The sequence below is a fragment of the Suricata suricatta genome, chromosome 8, assembly GCF_006229205.1.
Source record: "Suricata suricatta isolate VVHF042 chromosome 8, meerkat_22Aug2017_6uvM2_HiC, whole genome shotgun sequence".
Taxonomy (NCBI): domain Eukaryota; kingdom Metazoa; phylum Chordata; class Mammalia; order Carnivora; family Herpestidae; genus Suricata; species Suricata suricatta.
The window spans coordinates 39,965,658-39,984,679 of record NC_043707.1 but is presented as its reverse complement, the minus strand read 5'-3'; the positions used below and the strand labels follow the sequence as shown (position 1 = coordinate 39,984,679).

The 19,022-nt window shown below is 51.4% G+C and overlaps 1 protein-coding gene and 1 long non-coding RNA gene across 11 annotated transcripts in view; one reads left to right on the top strand and one right to left on the bottom strand.

Annotated features, from left to right (window-relative positions):
• Positions 1-18,508, bottom strand: part of PI4KB (phosphatidylinositol 4-kinase beta) — a 26,006-nt gene extending 7,498 nt beyond the window's left edge. For 2 of the 10 annotated variants that reach the window (XM_029946928.1, XM_029946931.1), the window contains exons 1-5: positions 16,754-17,532; positions 9,301-10,237; positions 4,778-4,822; positions 2,186-2,413; positions 1,055-1,282 (exon numbers count right to left, since the gene is read on the bottom strand). In XM_029946928.1, coding sequence (XP_029802788.1) covers positions 1,055-1,282; positions 2,186-2,413; positions 4,778-4,822; positions 9,301-10,237; positions 16,754-16,866 — 1,551 coding nt within the window. In that variant the 5' untranslated portion in view covers positions 16,867-17,532. Of the gene's footprint in view, positions 1-1,054; positions 1,283-2,185; positions 2,414-3,397; positions 4,053-4,777; positions 4,823-9,300; positions 10,238-15,387; positions 15,834-16,753; positions 17,537-17,856 lie in introns of those variants that run through there. The other 8 variants (XM_029946929.1, XM_029946933.1, XM_029946925.1 and 5 more) reach the window with 8 other exon arrangements.
• Positions 17,686-19,022, top strand: LOC115298304. Its single transcript, XR_003911702.1, has 2 exons — positions 17,686-17,722; positions 18,772-19,022. It is a non-coding gene; the product is annotated as an uncharacterized LOC115298304 (long non-coding RNA).

Genomic DNA, 19,022 nt, shown 5'->3' with positions numbered 1-19,022 from the left:
TTCAATCTCAGCCCTTCGGTCGTATTTCCCCATCTCTCTCAAATACGACCCCAGGATCCCCAGTAAGACCCTTCCTTTGGAGCCGATCACTTCTCAAGACCGCTCTGCACTTGCCGCCCGCTGCCCTGCGGTACATCCTATAAACAAGAATTGTCCCATCTCCCTAACTGGACTGTAAGCTCAAGGACAGTCTGTTTTCACAAAATGAAATCTGGCTGTGTCACAGTTCCTCATACAATGTGCCTTGGCTCTGCACAACCCTAGCCTGCAGTCCCACGCATCTTTCTACCATTGGGCCCCCGCCAACGCCTCGGCCTCCTCCTTCGCCACTTTGCACCACCCCACACATCACAGTCACACACGTTCTTCAGTTCCTCAACCAGGCCAAGCTCTCTCGTCCTCCAGCCTCTGCACATCTGTTGTTGCCTCTGCCAGGAGTGCTCTGTCAAGCAAATTCCTCCCCATCTGACCTATTACTTCCTTAGCGAATCCTCTGGGCTGTGGCCAGGCCCAGGTCTGCAGTCAGCCCCACCAGTACCCTCAGGGGCTCCTGTTAGTGCCCTGCCCTCCCTCTGCAGCTTACTGGGATGGCACTGGCCCACAGCTCCCTGCTGACTGCTCCTGTCCTCTCTCTTTTCAGGCCATGAACTCCTTGCAGGCACAGGCCACCTTGCTCATTAGCACACTGTACTCAAGGCTGGCACCAAGAAGGCCCCCCATAAATATTTCTTGAATGCATGACTGTATGGCTTCTTATTCTCTGCTTCCCTAAGACAACTTTATATAGCAGATGTTCAATAAATACTTTGTTTCCCTCATTCCCTGGGGCTTAGGAATTCATCCTGAATTCCTTCCAGCAGGAAAATGAGCTCCACCTGAATATTCCAGAATGGCATCATTCAGCACTTTCCCCCTGATCCCTGTTCTAACCTACTTTCCCAGACGGCCGCTTGCCTCAGCCTGCCTCAGGGTGTGCTGTCTTGTCTCAAATACAACGAAAAATCCTGGAGAACGGGTGCTGGGCCCCAGTCCCACCTCCCGGGAGCTCCCTCACCTCCACCTGCAGCTCGCCTATGTCGTCCACCGACCAAGCCTCGTCATCGTTGTCGTAGTTGGGCACGGTGCTGAAGCTGCCTGCCCGCTGCTCATGGGTGATACCGCATTCGGGCAGGTTCTCCACTGACCGTGTGCTCCGAATCCGGTTCTCGGGTATCCGGGCAGGGACGTTGGTGGTGTCAAAGTTTTCACATTCAAGGACTTCCACATAGATCAGGTAGGGAGCCTGGGGGGGTGGGGCGCAGTTGGTGTGAGAACAGTACCTCTCACCTCTCCCACCGTCTCCGAGTCTCACCTCGGCCTACACTGTCCCTCTAGCTGCCCACTCCTTGCTGCAACCCTTGCCTGTCAGTCCCTTGACACTGTGAACTTGTCCTGTGAACATGCATTTCAAGAGTCTGAGTGAGAGCATGCACAGGTCTTTAAAATGTTTCAGCCTAGGAGTGCCTGCTGGCTCAGGGCTGTGGGTTTGAGCCCCATGATGGGTGTAGAGATTACTTCAAAATAAAATCTTTAAAAACAAATAAACAAATAAATGCATGTTTCAGCTGAGCTTGTACAGATGATGCACTTGGGAAAACTATTAATCACCACCATCGGAGAGGCCTGGAAGTCTCTGGGGGCTTGTCCTAAAGACAGATAAAGAGACTGCACTGTTCCAAGCAGGGTTCTAATCCTCAATTCTTCTGAAGAAGCCACACCTTAGTAGTCATTTCAATCGGCACACAAGTGCAGCTAGTTCTCTCCAACATGGGGCCGGCATCCTTCTCCCCTCCCCGCCCACTCTGATCAGAGAAGGTCCTAGAAACAAGAGATTGCTCTACTCCCACTGTCACTGTACCTGGAAAGCCTAAGAGTTAAAGAAGAGCTGGAAGGAGGCTGAGAACAACTCTTTCCCGAGACATGGGAAGAGGAGAGGTAAAAAGATTGGGCCTCTCTGGTATCAGAAAAAAAGGCCCAAGAAAGGGGACAAGATGGCCCTTGGGATCACAACAGCACTGAGGTAAAGTCAAGATTGCCAGGTGCATGTGAACCGTGGAAGAGTCCGGGATGCTGGCAGGCCTCCCTGGGCATACACACAAACGTAGGCAACCATGGGAGGGCAGCATTTGGGCCAGAGCCCACCTACCTTGTCCTTGGAGTTGAGGACAACAGCCTGGGTGTGGGGCACCCGGACCACGTGGTGATCGAAGCCAGCAGTGGGCAGCCACACTCGGGCAGGGAGCTTATGGTTGAGCAGGGAGAGCTCTGAGATCAGCCGTTGTGTCTTCTGCTCCTTGGTGGGGAGTGTGGCCAGCCGCTTGCCAATTGCCATCAGGGACTTGATGAATTCTCGCTCAGGAGCCAGTCTGACAGGCTACAGGGGTTGGGGTGAAGTAAAAGACAGTGAAGAAACCATAGAAAAAAGCGGCTTACCCACTCATCACTCCTGGCCATGCAGGCCAGGGATCCCAACATCTGAGCTCTGGGGAAGAATCTACATTTCAGCACTAGGAGCAGGTCCCACCACCCAACGCCTGACCACCTGAGCTGGGAGGAGGAAGAAAAGCCAGCCCACTCCTTTGCACACTGCTTCTTGGGTGGGGAGGGGGCATGAATGTGGGTCACTGAGAGGCACCCCTCCTCTCTTGGCCCTGAGCTCCTTAGGAACTGTCCCAAGGCTTCAAGATGGGTGGGCAGACAGAGAGAGGGGCTGCTTATACCTGACCTGCTCTGCTTGGCTCAAGGTTCTGGGGTTGAGGCTCTGCCGGAGCCCACAAGGCTAAGGAGGGGGCTCTGAGTCACTTTGTCCCCTTGCAAAGGAGGAGGACTTAATCCATTCAAATGAGCTGTCACCTCCCACGGCATCCCCCTGTGTACCCCCACAGTCTCTTACACTGCACATACTGGGGGATGAGGAGGGGATATGAGCAGACTCTGCATTAATGAGGGAACCGAAGGGGACAGCAAAAGCAGAGGGAGGGAGGTGCGCAGAGGTGGGTGGAGAAAGCAACAGCTCCCTTCAGCCCTTGACAAGGGCCCTGAAGGCCTGTCTCATTCATCGGTTCCTGCTTGGGTCCTCGCCCGCTCTCAGGGACTAGGCTCCCCTTTTGAGCTCCCTGCTGTGAGCCTGGCTCCTCAGACTGGGTACTTCAGTGTTCTTTCAGAAAGGGCAAAGTCTGTCTGGAGAGTGAAGTGGGGTAGAGGGAAGACGGACACAAAGGAGGGCTCTTTTCCCAGCCTAAGTCCTTCTATCTTAAGGGCACTTTATCAAGGTAGCCACCCGGCATCCCCAGCCCAGCTGCCCTCAGCTACATAAGAACAGTCTCTCTTCTTCTGACAGAAACAGTATTTCACTCACCAAGCCTTTCTCTCCCTCTCTGTGGGTCCTGTTTCGTTTCCTGAGAATTGAGAATTTCTACCCTCACTCCCTTACACTGCAAAAAAGAGCTTCTTTTGAAAGCTGGACAGTCCCAGGCCCATCTCTGCGTGTACAAAGAGCCAGGGTTCGAAGGAACAGCTCACCTCTCAGCCTCAGCCCCGCAGGGGACTAGTTTAGGGCCCCACACAATACTGAAACAGGGTGTCAGAATCAATCAGGGGTGCTCTGGGAAACAGAGTTGAAAAGAGATACAGACAGGAAGACAGCACAACTGGGTTCTTGTGGCCCCTGGAAATAACCCAGGGGATGTGGAGAAAGCAAAAGAAAGGAAGAGGACATTTGGAGACTCACTCCTTCGTTCATCCTCCTCCCCTAATCCATCCACTCAGGTGGCAAATGGTCACTGTTCCAAGGACCTTCCACCCCAACCAATTCAGAGTCCTCTCAGATTAGAAAAGGCAGACTTCCTTTCCATCCTCAAATCAGCATTTTGGTTGGGGGGCCCCTACATTCCTTGAGTATGTTGGAGGTGTGACCCCAGGCCTCAAGAGAGGCTCTGCCACATGGGAGGAGATAGGATTCATGATTGAAAGGGAATCAGCACAGAAGGAGAAAATTGATTGGGTAGATAAATCAAAAGAAAAGTGTAAAAATATTATCCAAACTCCCAGAGGGTCCAGCATTTCCTCTCACGTCTCTGCCCAGCAACAAGGTCCAAGACCCTGTGGGATCAGAGGGTCACAGGGTTAGTCCAGAGGGAACCAGAAAGGAGAATGCACAGTGAAGAACCTCCTGGCAGTGAGCTGGGAAAGGGAAGAACTCAGACCTGGAAGAAAGGTGGTTGAAGCTAAAAGAGAAAACCAGCTGTGGGGAGGTAAAACTTTCCTTCAGGCCAAATCCTGTTTACTTTTGGAGTCTGCTCCCCTAGCACGGGGCCTCACATTTAGAAGAGCTGAATAAATATTTGATGGTCTGATGGCAGAAGCCATGGGGAAAGGGTTCTGGGTGGGGGAAACAGGACCCTGGGGGTTTCTGCCAAGCAGTCCTTGGTTCCAATCCAGGGGTAAATTCTACCTCTCTCCCAGCTGTTTGCTCCAGAGACCCAGGAACTGGGGGCTGAGTCATGCTGCATCCCAGCTGTATCTGGGAGAAGGCCCGACTTGGGCTCAGGGTACTGGTGGCAAAGGACAGGGAACTCCTCCAGGCTGGGGAGGCCTGGTGGGAGTGCCTGTTCTCCCTGGAAGAAAAGGCACCTTTTAACTCCAGCCTTGGCCTGGGGACTCAGAAGACCTGGGGACGGAGAGGAAATGCGGCCACGGAGGGGAGCCTGCCACCCAGTCCCAGCCTGGCCCCACTTACGGAACTGAATGAATTATCAATACTCTCGGTGCTGGAGGAGAGCTCCTGGGAAAGGGCCAGAGGGCAAGGGAAGGAGGAGGGACAGGGAGGGAGGGGAGAGAGACAAAGGCAAAGAATTTAGCTCCAACCTAGATCATAATAGCTTCTCTCCAGATCTCTGTATCTTGCTGCTTTAACCAGAGAAAGTCAACCCAGAAACACCACTTGCCCAAATCCTTGACACTTGTGGGAGACACTGACACAAGCTCAGACCTTGACCTACGCAGGGTTGAGGAAACTTAGGACCTGTGCTTTTCACTTTCTCCCCTTCTCTCCCTGCCTGCACCCGGCTCCCTCCAGGACAAGCCCCACACCTGGGTGCCCCAGGGTGGTAGCTACACTGGCAAGCTGCCTGCTCCCTCTTCAACCAATCACGTGCTCCCAACCAGTCTTCTCTGTAGAAACCACCACAAAGGGACCAAATTTAACGCACTGCATGGCCCCATACTGGAAAGCCCGCAGTCCTCCAGCTTCTTAGAAACAACAGGGAGGAAGCAGAAGAGCTGAACTTTCAGGGTGAAGGGTTTCTCCTCTCCAATCAGCGCCATGATCGCCCTGGGAAGACCAGTCCCAACACTGAAGCAGCTGACAAGGGACACTCCAGAGCCATGAGCATGACACCTGGGGCTAGATGCTGCTAGGCGTACAGGATGGAATAACTCTACCAAACCTCCGCAGGCTTATCAGGTTACTTCATGGCCCGCTCAATAAATTACCATCTGGGGACCTGAGCTGGGGAGCTGGCCCTGGCTGCACCCACCTGAGAAAGCAGAGCAGCTGGGCTGCGGCCGTCCAGGGCCTAGGTTCGGGGTCTGTCTAAAGGTCACCCTGTCTTAGTGGTGTCTGTGAGCAAATCAGGGGAAAGGGCTGGTGGTCAAACTCTCCTTCAGCAGCTCTGCTGCAGCTCATGCACACACCCGTCCTGAGTTCTGCCAGCCCAGGTCTCCCAGGGCAGGGAGAAAGGGGCAATACCCTTGCACGAACCTGCAGGAGTGCAGGGACCTGGCCTTAGGAGACAGAGTCCTGGGGGGTCCCGGGCCAGGAGGGCAGTGGTCACAGAGCCTCTACTCTACAATCAGGATGGCCAGCATCTACTTAATTCCAGTCCATGGTTTGCATTCTCTTCTAACTGGAGGTCCTACAGTCAGGTCATTCCTTGAAGAATCTGGGGAGAGGGGCACTTTGAGGGAGAAGGCAAGCCAAACACTCTCCCAAGGCAACACGGCCTCTGCCTTGAGTAGAGGCGGGAGGGAGAACTGAGGCATCGAGGAGGATGCCGGAGTCTGGCCATCTCTATCTAGGAGCTGGCTGGGGAAGGAGGAGCAGGCAGCACACTGTCTCTGTGTGCAGTGCTCCAGCGGACTCTTCCACAGATGGGCTGGGCCGCCTCACTCCAGCCTCGGCGGGGAGGGGAGGGAGGTGTAGCATGACCTGCTCTTCTCTCCCACTCTGCAGGCTTGAGTCACCCATACTGAGTCAGCTCCAGGACAGACGCTGAGGCCAAGAAGCTGACATCACACTGCATCAGGCTGGAAGGCCCACTGGGGTTTCCAGTGTGACACACAGGAGATTTCCCTGTACAAAGGTTACAGTCCTGAACAGACAAAGCTGATCTACTAGGAGTGTCACTGTGTGGGACAGGGAGTGGAGTGGGGATGGTACCTAAATTATCTCTGCTCCCTGGGCCCCTATTCAAGGCCCAAAGGCTTAGCATTTTGGTACAAACGGGAAGGAAAACTACCTGAGCAGAGCTCTCTGGCCAGATGGACAGAAACCACTTTGAAGCGGCAGGCCTGGGGCTGACACAGTGAGGCGCGGGAGAGAGGCGTGCTGCCGCCCTCCAGGCACAGTGTTTTCCACTGGTCATTAAAGGAAAGCAGGGCCCTGTGTGACCTCTGGGGAGAGGACGACTGTGCAGGGAGACTCTGGGCAGGGAAAGAGCTGGACTGGCGGCCCCAGGGCCTATTCTTCTGTGGCCTCGCTTTACCCTCTAGAGCTGCTCTTTAGGTAAGTACACGTTTTGTCCAGTAAACTGTAGACTTCCTCCTTATACGCAAGAAAGAGTTTTTCAAGAGTCACAACCTCCACCAAAAACCTCCTAGGACTGATCAGTCCCGTGAAGTTTCAGGACACCAAATCGAGAGTCCCACACTAAAAGCTCTTGCAAATAATGGGGTCTCACATTCCAAGTTCCTAGAGGGATGGGTCGCACCTTACCCTCCACTGCTTCTGGCCCTGGACACTGCGCACTGTACAGCCTCACTTGGTGGGTGAACAAATGTCACACAACAGGGGGAAAAGGAGCAGAAGGAGCAGAAGGAGGAAAACCAATCCCCTTGGTATCTGGCCTGCAAAGATGTATCCTCAAGTTGCCAAAGGGGTTGCAGAGACCTCTGTGGGGGACACCAGTGCTCAGATCCACTGAGATATTCATGTCTATTCTCTCCCTCCTGCTCTCACGTTTCCTAGGAAGGCACAGCGGGTTCAAGTGTCTCATTCTGCCAGCATCAGATACCCCAGGGATGCCTAGGGAGGTGGTATCTCTTTCCCTTCCTGGATCTAGTGACCCAAGATATGGAGCCAGGCTAGAAAGAATGGCAGCCAGAGAAACCATCCTAGAGGATTTAACAGAATACGGGTCTCAGAGTCTCCCATGATCCCACCGTGGGAGTTAGAACCAAGGAAGAGGGACCAAGGACCAGCACAGAGTAGCCCTGAGGCCTCAGCTTTTCTGGCCCCAAGACAAGGACTACCAAATGTGCACAGAGAAAAGCCACACCTGACAGGAGGCACCAAGGGACCCACTTCCAGCTGCTCACACACACACTGCTACGGGTCTGACCCCAAGGAAGGGGCTCCCCATCCCTTCTTGACTGTGGTCCCGCCAGAGATGAATGATTCTTCTTGTTCTGTAACAACCTCCTTTCATGATTCTGGACTTGCCTGCCAAGCTCAACCAGAAAAGAAAATGGTCCATTTTGGTTCTGAGAATAGCTGGGCTCTTCTGCCAGTGCGTGGAATGGTGGAAACCAAGATGGCTAAGGCCTAGGCCACTCTTCCCAAGTGGGACCCTGACAGCCGAGGGCCTAGGAAAACGGTGCTGAGAAATAAGCAAAATGATTTGGCTGAATGATGAGGAGCACCAGTTGCAAACTGAGGGACGGCTGAGGGGCCCTGGGCAAATCCCCTCGCCCCTCTAAGCTTATCTCCCCAGTGATAAAATAATCCCTGTCTCAGGACTACTGTGAGGATGAAATGTAAAGTACTTGGCATGATGCTTGACACATTAACATTCAGTAAACGTTAGCTCTTTTAGCTTCACTATTATTATTATAACGAAATCTCGAATTTCCAGAAAGCAGGCTCTGTGGTCTCCGTCCCTCCTGCTTTCTCCTTCCCTTTGTCACTCTGATTCAAAGCAGCTGAAAGAAGTCTCATTGTATCAAAATCGTGGGTGGGTTCTGTGCCCCACAGGGGCACATGCCAGCACCATGGCTATATGCGTTTTCCAACAAGTGCAAATTCCTTATTCTTTTCTCCCTTCTTTCCTAGGCTGGGCTGGCAGCCAGGATGAGAGCTGGGATGTTGGAGAGTCAGAAGGGGGCACTGGGGCACCATTGTCCCCAGGTCACTGACACTCGGTTGTCCATTGGTAACTTCCCAAGCTATCTGCCCAGACTTGGAATGGAAGGTAAGCATAACCTACTGATGGGCTTATCTCCTCCCTGCTCTGGATCCTAAACTGGACACCCTGACTGCTCCTGCAGTCTTCTCCTCTTTCCAGCCCTCAAGTCTCTGACTAGCCTCTGGGCATGCCCAACATTTACTCCACACCAAGACTGTTTCCTTCTTCCCTTTGTGCTTCTCCCAAATGTAAAGGGAAAGACATCAGTAAGACATCCCTTCTCCGGAGGAAAGGTAGGCACAAGGGCATCTTGCAGATGTCTCAGTGACAGTAAATAAACCTTACTCGTAAGTCGACGAATAGGAGGATCACTGGGGAGTGGGGCAGAGGGATGAGAAGGAGGAGTGACCAGGAGAATGAGGCGAAGGCTCTGTTTAATACTCCTTCCCTGCAGCACCCACGCCATCCCTTCTCCTCCTGCATGCCTGCTGCTCTGAGAGGTTCTGGTAGGGACCCCAGATCTCAAGTCAGGGTGAGAGGGGTCTCTGCCCCAGTACTTAGTAAGCAATGGAAGGGCAGGGAAGTTGAGTAAAAACAACCGGGCAGAGTCAGGAGTATCAGCCTTGCTATTAGCTATAGAACCCGAGGGAGGTCACTTTATCTCTCTGGGTCTGAGTTCTTCCCTTGTAAAACGAGGCAGTTGGAATACATGAATTCTAAGGTCTTTTTCCACTCTGACATCCCATGCTTTTATTAGTGAGATGACATAGAGCGCGGGAGAGCACAGGATGGAGGAACTGCAGGCCAGATACCCTGTCTCCATGCCACCTTGCCCCCTGGCCCCTTCCAGGCATTTTACCTCATCCTCGTTCTCCACTTTAGGGTTGCTGGCTGTTCGTTTCAGGTTGCTGCTAAGACTTATGCTGGCGGTGGCATCGGACTTGGAGCGCTGGTGAGTCCTCTTAGAGGGAGACAGCCCCATGTCAGGTGCTGGGCTCAAAGAGGGCAGCTCCCTCTTTCGGTGAGCTGGCTTCAGCTCGTCTGAGAGGATCAGCTTCCGGAGCTTGGTCCCACGGGAGTGTCGCTGAGTGGAAATGTGCATGTCTGAGGAGTAGGCCCCGAGCAGCAGGGCGCACTGCAGGGAAAAGTTAATGCTCTGGCGGCAACGGTGCACTATGTAGGGCTTGATGGCGTCACCTACGTCCTCGTCCATGTGGATGTACATGTTAAGCAGCTGGGGCAGATAGAAATCCACATCCTCATCGCGAAAGCAGAAGAGCCGGTTGCCAATGTAGGCCTGCACTCCGGGCTCCTTGGAGTTGTACAGGTAGGAGATGGCCATGGAGATGTCAAACAGTTTTGACTCAAACAGCCTCAGCAGCCAGGATTGTCTGGCTGAGTTGTTCTGCCGCCGCCTCCTCGTCCCCTTGGCCGTGCCCGAGGCCACGGTGGCCCCCATTTCATCTTCTTCCTCCTGTATCTGAGAAGGTGGGTCATCCAGGCAACGGATGGAGCTGTCCAAAGTATCCCCATTGACCAGCTCCAGTGGGGTGCTGGAGCAGGAGACGGCCACGCCTCCACGCAAAAGCTTGACCTGCTCCAGCACTTCCTGGCAGGCCTTCTGAGCCACCTCGCGGTCAATCACCGATAGTTCCCCGACCCCTTCTGTGATGACACCTAGCAAGGAGCCCCCGCTATTCCCTGGTGGGCCAGGAGTGGGCTCAGAAGCTGGCTTCAGGGGGGCAGGTTCCACCACCATGTCTCCCATGGCCACCGCCAGACTTCGAGCTTCCAGGCTGGACAGAAAAAGGAACAAAAAGGGAGACACAGATACACCAGTTAGTGGTGGCACCCTTGGGTCTTCATTCGTCACCACGAAACCTTCCCAGGCCCCTCCTCTCTGTTTATCTTCCTGGAGCTCTTCAAAGTCAGATGACAAGTCATCTCCCATGAAGCCTCCCTTGATCACTTCTATGGCTGATCACCGTGTCACTCTTCCTTCCTTCTGCACTTGGCTGCTCGGCTTAGCCTCTTTTCCTACCTTGTACTTGCAAAATGCTGCCCTACGTGTTATGTTTATACAGGTTTACAAAGGCTGCAGGCAGACTGGGAAGCAATTCTGGTCTCATTCCCTTGACCTTAACTCTTCAAATGTTCTCCTATCTTTGTGCTCTTCCTGGGTCTCCCTGGACATGCCTGCCAGTGACCTTCTTCTTTTCTTCTTTAAACTGTTATTTCCTTACTCATACTCATATAACACTCCATACACCGGTCCTAAGTATCTCACCTTTATGTAGTATCAACGTCTTGATATATTTTTCTAATCACAGATACTTTACCTTCTCTTTAGACTCAAGGTTCCCAAGAAATAGGGCCAGTAAATACCAACCAGGCTTCACTTAGAAGAAAATAGCTCTAAAACAACCATCATCAACTCTGCTCAAGTGTGCCATTTCTCTGCTTGTCTGACTTCATGACACCATCCCTCTTTCTCTAGTGTTGTGGCAGCTGAAGTGGAAAGACTCCTGAAGGTAGAGTCAAAGAGGCTGGGATGGGACTCAAGATCCTGGCTCTGCCATTATAAGATGGATAAACTTATGCAAACCATATACTTTCTGAGTTTCAGTTTCCTCAACTGCAACATGGGAAAAACATCTACTTCTCACTGTTACACTGTGGAATAACTTCATGTGTGTGAAAGCACAGTCCGTGACACACAGTATTACTCAATAAACAGTAGGTGAGTCTCAATAACCTAACAGGTTAGTCAATGGCGTACATGTGTACGAGTCTGTGTGTGCACATCCATATACTGTTGGTAAGGAAAGTGAATTTGAGTTACAATCCTCTGAGAATCTTCCAAAACATTCATTACAGCTCTCTCCTATCCCCACACCACTTTCCCCATCACCAGACACACACTTCAAGAACTGGAAGGGTTGGGAGAAGGCAAAAAGAACTCAGGCTCGAGCTCATGGGTCTATAACATGCAAAGTACAGGGAGGAGCAGGAATGATATCACCAAGGATCTGGAGTGACAAATCCTCTCTCTGGATTGACAAAAGCCACTGCTCTCCCCGAACAACTCTTCAGAATCTCCCCAAATCCACATCAGAAGACTTAGCGCAGAAGAGAAGGAAAATCCAAAACAAGGAGGAGAGCCACATTGTTAACGTCAGATCAGCCCAGCTCCAGGGTGTGACCGTAGTCAGCGATGGGCTCAGGGGTGAATCTAAGACAAACTCAAGAGCATGGGCGAGAGGAAGGCAGAATCTACTGTAGAGCTGCAATGCAGGTCATTTCCAACTATTAGTGACATAACCTTTGATGCTAAGGAATCTGGGGTCACAGAACTCCAAAGTTCTTTGTAGGTGAAAAGAGGCTCGAGATACATGTCCTCTAATCACACTGAGAAGCCCTATTTTCCACTGCCACCCTTACAGTGCCTCTTCTCGAACCTCTGAAAAGTTAAGAATCACAGCTACTCTGCTCTGCCAGTACCATTACAGTCCAGCTGTCTGTGTCCCAGCAGGCCCCACAGAAGTCTTGCCAGAAGACAGACGAGAAACTCTTCTGTTCTCAGAGGTCACCAAAAAAGGCTACTTGGGTTTCTCTTTCTCCCAACTCTGTCAAACAAGAAGTTCCCATCCCCAAATTTAATTTCTCCGATGCAGCTTGAGCTTGGTATCAGTAAAAGTTTGGCAACTCATTCATTATCTCTCCTAAAACTGGGCAGCACCCTCGGAGCAGCAGAACCAGCATGGCTGCCTAGGTGGATCTGTCTCTACTTGCAGCTTTAGGTGACAGGGGAGTCATGAGGAAGCTCTCCTCTCCCCTGGCCACACCTCTGCAGGGCACTCTGCACTAGACAGTCATTCTAACTCAACAGAGACCACTACCTTTTAGGTCTGCTGAAAACCTCACAAGACAGCTTCAAGTGGTTTATACAACTAACTTTTTCCCCTCATTCTGTCTATGCTTGGCACATCTTTCCCCTTCCCTCTATTCCAGAGACTTCCAAGTCACCAAAAGCTCCTAACATCTACTTTTCAAAACTTCCAAGAGATGTAAAGTTCAGGCAGTCTCCCACATTCAGCACCACAGACCTCACTAGGATATGCAGCAGATGCCTGCCCATATTGATCACAATTGGGATTGTTACTGGCACCAGGAAGGGAGGTAAGCCTGCCACTATTATTATTTTATCCCAGGGCTTACCAGGAATCCCAAATCACAGTACTCAGGGGACTTCTCCACATCCGGCAGTGTCATGAGGTGCAGGAAAACTGGACACTTCTCCTATGCAGGAAGGCCCAGTACTAGAAACTACTAAACTGGAGCTGGACCTCCCGGGCCTCTCTAAGCCTCAGGGACGGCCTGCATCTGAAGCACGTCATGGGGGGAAGGAGATGCTGAGTTGCCAATTTAGACAATAAGAAATAGGAAAAGGATACTCTAAAGCCTAAATCCCGATGTGGTCTTCAACATCAATTCGTTCCTTTTCAAAAACAAAGACAATATAGTTTCAGTAAGTAACTATCCTAGAGAAAGGGAAAGGGCTAGAAAGCCAGAGAAAAAAGGAAGGAACAGGTCCTGTATGCATCACCCTTCCCCTTGTAAGAGAATAAGTAAAAAGAGGGGCTCCTGGGTATTTCAGTCTGTTGAGCATCTGACTCTTGATTTCATCTCAGGTCATGGGATCCTAGGGTCATGGGACTGAGTGCCGAGTCAGGCTCCATGCTGAGAATGCAGCCTGATTAAGATTCTCTCTTTCTCTCTACCCTCTTCCCCTCTCACTTGCATGCTCCCGAGAGAATAAGTAAAAAAAAAAAAAAAAGAAAATCCAAATCTTTAATATCAAATGGCTCCTATGTTCTTCAAAGATGTTCAAACAACTGAGCTCCACATTTCACACTCAGAGTCTAAACTGTCCTTCCAATTAGATAAAGGGAACTGAACAGGCCTCCTGGGCTCCAGCCTAGCAGCTGGCTTCTAGGCACTGGGATGAAAGTGGAGGAGTGTTAAAAACTGATTGGGCTCCACAGCTTACTGTCTGGGCAATGTAGGGAGTCCTTGTCTGAGCATCAGGGGCTATTCAGGGCAGGGCACAGCAGTGATAGGATTGAGAGGCTATACATGCATGTGTTCTATGTGACCTAGCATTTAAGTAAATGTCTGCAAAAACTCTAGGAGGAGGGGATGTTTAACCTGGATTCCCACTTCTCATCACCTCAAACGACTCCAAGCAAACAACCTTCCAACCCTCTACTGGCCTCCATTAAAGGCCTTCCCGGATTGGCCTCTGCTAGGATAAGATGTAAAAATCCCCAAATCAATCTCTTTACCCAGTTAATCACTGTTCCCTTCCTGAGGGACTAGATAAATATGAATTGGTTCAGACCAAATCTCATGTTTCACAAGTTCCTGTATTTTCATAAAATAGTCTTAAGAGAATCTGATTTCCAAGCAGATAGGCAAGCTCAATTTTTCTCCCTCTGAGATGGAGCATGTAAGTTAGAAACAAAGGTAGTGAAGCCACTATCTTCATCCTACAAGGTGTGTAGTTAAGAGAGACTGTTACAAGTCATGGAAAAGAAAGAGGGGTTCGCATATGTTATTTACAGTTATACAGACTTCTGATAAATAAAAGTGACAATTATATAAACAACCAGTGTAAATCCTCTAAAGTTCAATCCTCTTTTGTTACAATTAATAAATTAAGAAATAGAGGCACAACCATTTTATTCAATGGTATAGTGCTAACCTTCAGAAATAAATAGTGCGATAATGAAGATATGAAGTCTAAAGGAGTAGGAGTACGGATGAATGAAAAGGAACTGTTGATCTCATAAACCCTTAAGTACCACTGGATTTATTACCAAGTACATGTTTGCCGTATTTTTAAAAAGATTTTATTACTTTTTTTTTTAATTTTTTTTTTTAGTGTTTTACTTATTTTTGATATAGAGAGAGACAGAGCATGAGAGGGGGAGGGGCAGAGAGAGAAGGAGACACAGAACCGGAAGCAGGCTCCAGGCTCTGAGCTAGCTGTCAGCACAGAGCCTGACGCGGGGCTCGAACCCACGAACGTGAGCTCTGATCTGAGCCGAAGTCGGAGGCTTAACTGACTGAGCCACCCAGGCACCCCTATTTATTACTTATTTAAATGTTTGTCTGTTTAGAGAGGGAGCCACTGAGTGCATACCAATGGGAGGGGGGAGAGAAAGAATCCCAAGCAAAGTCCATGCTGTTAGTGTAGGGCTTGATCCCACAAACCATGAAATAATGATCTGAGCTGAAATTAAGAGTCAGACGCTTAACTGACTGAGCAAGCCACTCGGGCGCCCCTAAGATTTTATATTTTTAAGTAATTTCTATACCCAGTGTGGGGCTTGAACTTATAAGCCCAAGATCAAGAGTTATGGGCTCTACCAATTGAGGCAGGCAGGCGCCCCACCTTTGATAGTAATTTTTAAAAAGAGGTCACTCTTCAAAAGAGACTCCTCATCACCCTAGACTGCCTGTTGTGTTGAGGAGTTTCTCCTCACATCTTAAATCTAACTTAAACCTTCCTTTAAGAAGGTCTCCGCTCATCTTTCCCCCTTGACCTCAATGGACAAGGTAGAGACTGAGGACTATTTTTTCCTTGTAGAAACTCTGGGCTGTACAGTCAAGCAGGCTCAGGCCTTAGCAGGAACCAGGTAAATGCTTCTCCAAGGCCGCAGTGGGGGGTTGGCATCAGGGATGAGGGCATTCTCAAGCTACCAGCAGGAGGTAGGAAAGGCAGTGGTCTCAGGGTAGGTAAGTCAATATTGAATCAGGCTGAGAAGTCTCTGTGCAGGCCTGTGGGAGCTGGTAGGAGCAGATTCCAGCCAGACAACCCAAGCCAGCTCTGGGGCCTCTGCTGAAACAGACAGATCTCAAAGAAAGGAAGCTGTGCACTCACCTCGCCCTGAACTGTTTCTCCCTGCTGAAGCCCCAAGTGTGCTTAGACTAGGCTCTCTCTTGTCTCGTGCCAATTACTGAAAGGTTCCACCCAAACTTCTCCAAATCAAAGAATTTCAATTTGCTGCTTTGGATGGCATTTGGCAAACATGTTCTCATGCAGCAGCGTGGAGCCAGCTCTGAGAACGAAGCAGGGAAACTGGAGGAAATATGGGTTCCCGTGGGGGTATTGCAGAAGAGTGGGTCTACTCCTAAAGAGGAGGATAGGACACTGAACTCTGTCTGAGGGACAACGAGGGAGACAAAGAAGTGGGAAGAGGACGAGTGAGGACTTTGAAAGAGACCTAGAGTCAGAAGATGAATGGAAGTGCACATGCCCTCTTCACTCTCATAAGGCCAAGAGAAACAGGGCACAAGGGAGAGACTAGTTTCCTGAGTCCCCCCTCACCCCAAGCTCTCCCCCAGTGACCTTCCTCAAAGGGCTTTCCCACAAACTTCCCTCCCACCTACAAAATCTGGTGTTACAGATCAAGTCCAAGGGGAACAGCACAGGTGGTCAGAGGTTTCATGCAGTGGGGAAAAAACACGAGGCAAACAGAGGAAGCAGGCCTGGCGCTGGTCTTTCACACCGACTTGTCACCACACCTGTCGACCAGAAAGACCTAATAGAGAGACCGAGTCTCAGGTCAGCCAAACCACGACTAGTAAATGCCTTTCGTTTAAGAAGCCCATACTATTCTGTACACACATAAACCAAGTCTAATTTCCCCCCACCCCCACATCCTACAAGTAGCCTGTTACTGTACCGGTGCCCACAGAGTGGGCCCTTCTTCCCAAAAGGTCACTCTAGAGGTCAAGCAAGGAAGTCATAACTTCTGTTTCTGAATGTACAACCTTTTTCTTTTTTTTTTAAATTGTGTGTGTGTGTGTGTGTGTGTGTGTGTGTGGGAGAGAGAGAGAGAGAGAGAGAGAGAGAGAGAGAGAGAGAGAGAGAGAGAGAGTCAGAGCATGAGCAGGGTAGGGGCAGAAAGAGAGGGAGACACAGAACCTGAAGCAGGCTCCAGGCTCTGAGCTGTCAGCACAGAGCCTGATGCCGGGCTTGAACTCATAGACCATGAGATCATGACATGAGTCGAAGTTGGACGTTTAACTGACTGAGCCACCCAGGCGCCCCCTACAACCCTCTTCTAATGTCTCATGTTCCTTTTCCCCATTACCCCCAACCCGACCCCAGGCCTAAGCTCTTATGGACTCTATTGAAACTATTCTAGTAATCCACCGGCAGTGAATGGACTCCTTTCAGATCTGGACAAGGGTGGGAAGACACCCTCAAAGACCAGCCTCAAATTACGTAATCCAAAACAAACTTTTTCACAGCCTCATTCAGTTTCCAGGCAGGCCTGTTCATCTCTCCCAGCGGCTGATCCTGACGAGTCAACAAAGTGTCATCTGATAGGGACTTCTCCAAAACTTGCTCCATCCTTCGGAAACACCCCTCTGTCCAGAAAATCCCGAGTGAGACAGCAGAAGCTCCCCCTCCTCCCAACACATTTTCTTCTCAGCTCAAGGTTTAGCTGATCCTGAAATGAGTGGTACGTGAAGACAGAGAATGCAACAGAGAGCACAGGAAGAAGACCATGCGGAAAACACAGTCAAGTGTCCCAAGGATCAGCAAAATCCCTGAGACTTGAGGGAATCCTGACTGCGAAGGGGCACTGTCAGATCTCGTTTCTTCTATGGGAACAAACCTCCAGAGGTTGAGGGATTTGGGGACGGGGTGAAGGGGAAGCCAAGGGAAGTTGCAGGGCTCATAAAGCACTCCGGAGAAGAGGGTAAGGATTAAGGTCAAAGTACAATGCAAACGGTACTTTGGGAATGACGACGAGGCCCTGAGATTTAAGGAGAGAGGAGGGACGATTCCTGGAAGCCAGGAGCTGGGTGGGTGGCAGTGAGGTAATGGAATCAGAAACAGAGGAAGAGAGCCACAGGGAAGTGGGAGCCCGGTGCTGGGGTTGCACGAAGACATCGCAGGAAAGGGGCAAAATAGGAAAATGGGACGAAGGTGGAGGCTGTGGGAAAGGTGTGGGGCGGGAACACAGACGACGAGGAAGGGCAAACAAGGATGGGCATTACAAGAGGTGTCCTGATGTGGAAAAGGTTCATGACTTAATAGACAATAATTCGGGACAGAGGCAACAGGGACGGGGGGGCGGGGGCTGGATCCCCGGGGCCGAGGGAGGAGCTAAACAGAAGAGGAAGCCAAAAAAGCATAGGAGGACCCTGGGTTTGAGGGGAAAGGGTGGAGAAGGCGCTCGGGGTGCAGCTGCCACCGGAAGGTCAGTTTTGTAGTTGAACTCAGGTGTGGGGGCGGGGAAAGGCTGCGCGGGACAGGGTGGGAGAGGGGAGGGGACCCCCCCCCCCGCCCCACACTCACAAGGCCAGGAGGACTGACGGGGAAGGAGTCGCTTACCTCCGGGGGAGCCCCGCGGAGGGGGTGCGGGCGGTCGGGGTCGGGCTGCCGACACCGCCGCCTCAGCAGCAGCGGCCGCTCCTGGGATCCATTGGCCGCCTGCGCTTCCCTGACAGCGGCCGCAGCGGCGGAGCCAGGCCCCGGCTTCGGGGCTGCCCTCGGCGCCGCCTGAGGGGGCCTTCGCGCTGCTTCAAGTTCGAGCCGCGCAGCCTCCTCTCCCTCCCTCAGCAAAAGCAAGACCAAAAATAACAAACAAATAATAAGTAAAATCCCAGCAGGGCTCGATTCTTCTCGTGAGTCCCAGCAGCCCTTCTTCGGCTATGCCTCCCTGCTTCGGCTATGCCTCCCGGCTTCTTCGACGCTCAGGACCCTACCAATCCCATAGCAATCTAAGGAGTCGGCGGGGCTGCCTGGAACATGCCTGTTCAGAAATAGAAAACGGGGCGGGGAAGAGGCATTTGGAAGCCGGGGAGGGAGGCGAAGGGAGCAGCCTACGGGTAGGAGGAGCGGCCAATCTTCCCAAGGCTAGGAGGTAGCGTTTGCCCCGCTAGGTAACCGGAAAGGTAGTAAAAGTTACTGGAAAAGGGACGGGGGTCCCGGCCTAGAAGAGAGAGGAGCTGGCTAGCAAGCGGGTGCAGACGCCGTGTTAGACAGGAAGTACAGACATATCGGGTACTTTCATAAGTACCTGGGCATGCAAATTATATGTAAATAAGTCCGTTTGCGTTTGCCACCGAGTTACCGTAATTGCTATCAGGGGCTTTTCCCCTCTCTCCTGTCCCACATGACTCTCTTAGTAAATCAGGTCGTGGGGTGCGCACAGCCGACCCAGAGGGGAGAGGAGAAAGAGTAAGGGCGAGCCGGCGGGCGGGGAAGACTGTCACCCTCACCACCCTTTTCCCATTCATCTTTAAGGAAGCTTCCGAGATTAAGCCCCTTCCAGCCACGTCAATCATTTTTGCCGTTAGCTGCGCGACTCGAGGCGGCGATTCTGCCTCCGAGGTCACCACTTGCCTGGGTAGCCTTTGGCCTCCAGCCTCCGTACGTCGATCCCTCCAGAGAGGGCCTGGACGGGGCTAAATTGGGAGAGGTGAGTGATCTTAACCCTTACTTCCAAACCGAACCATATACAAAACAAATAAACAGAAACGCGCCCCGCAAGTGTA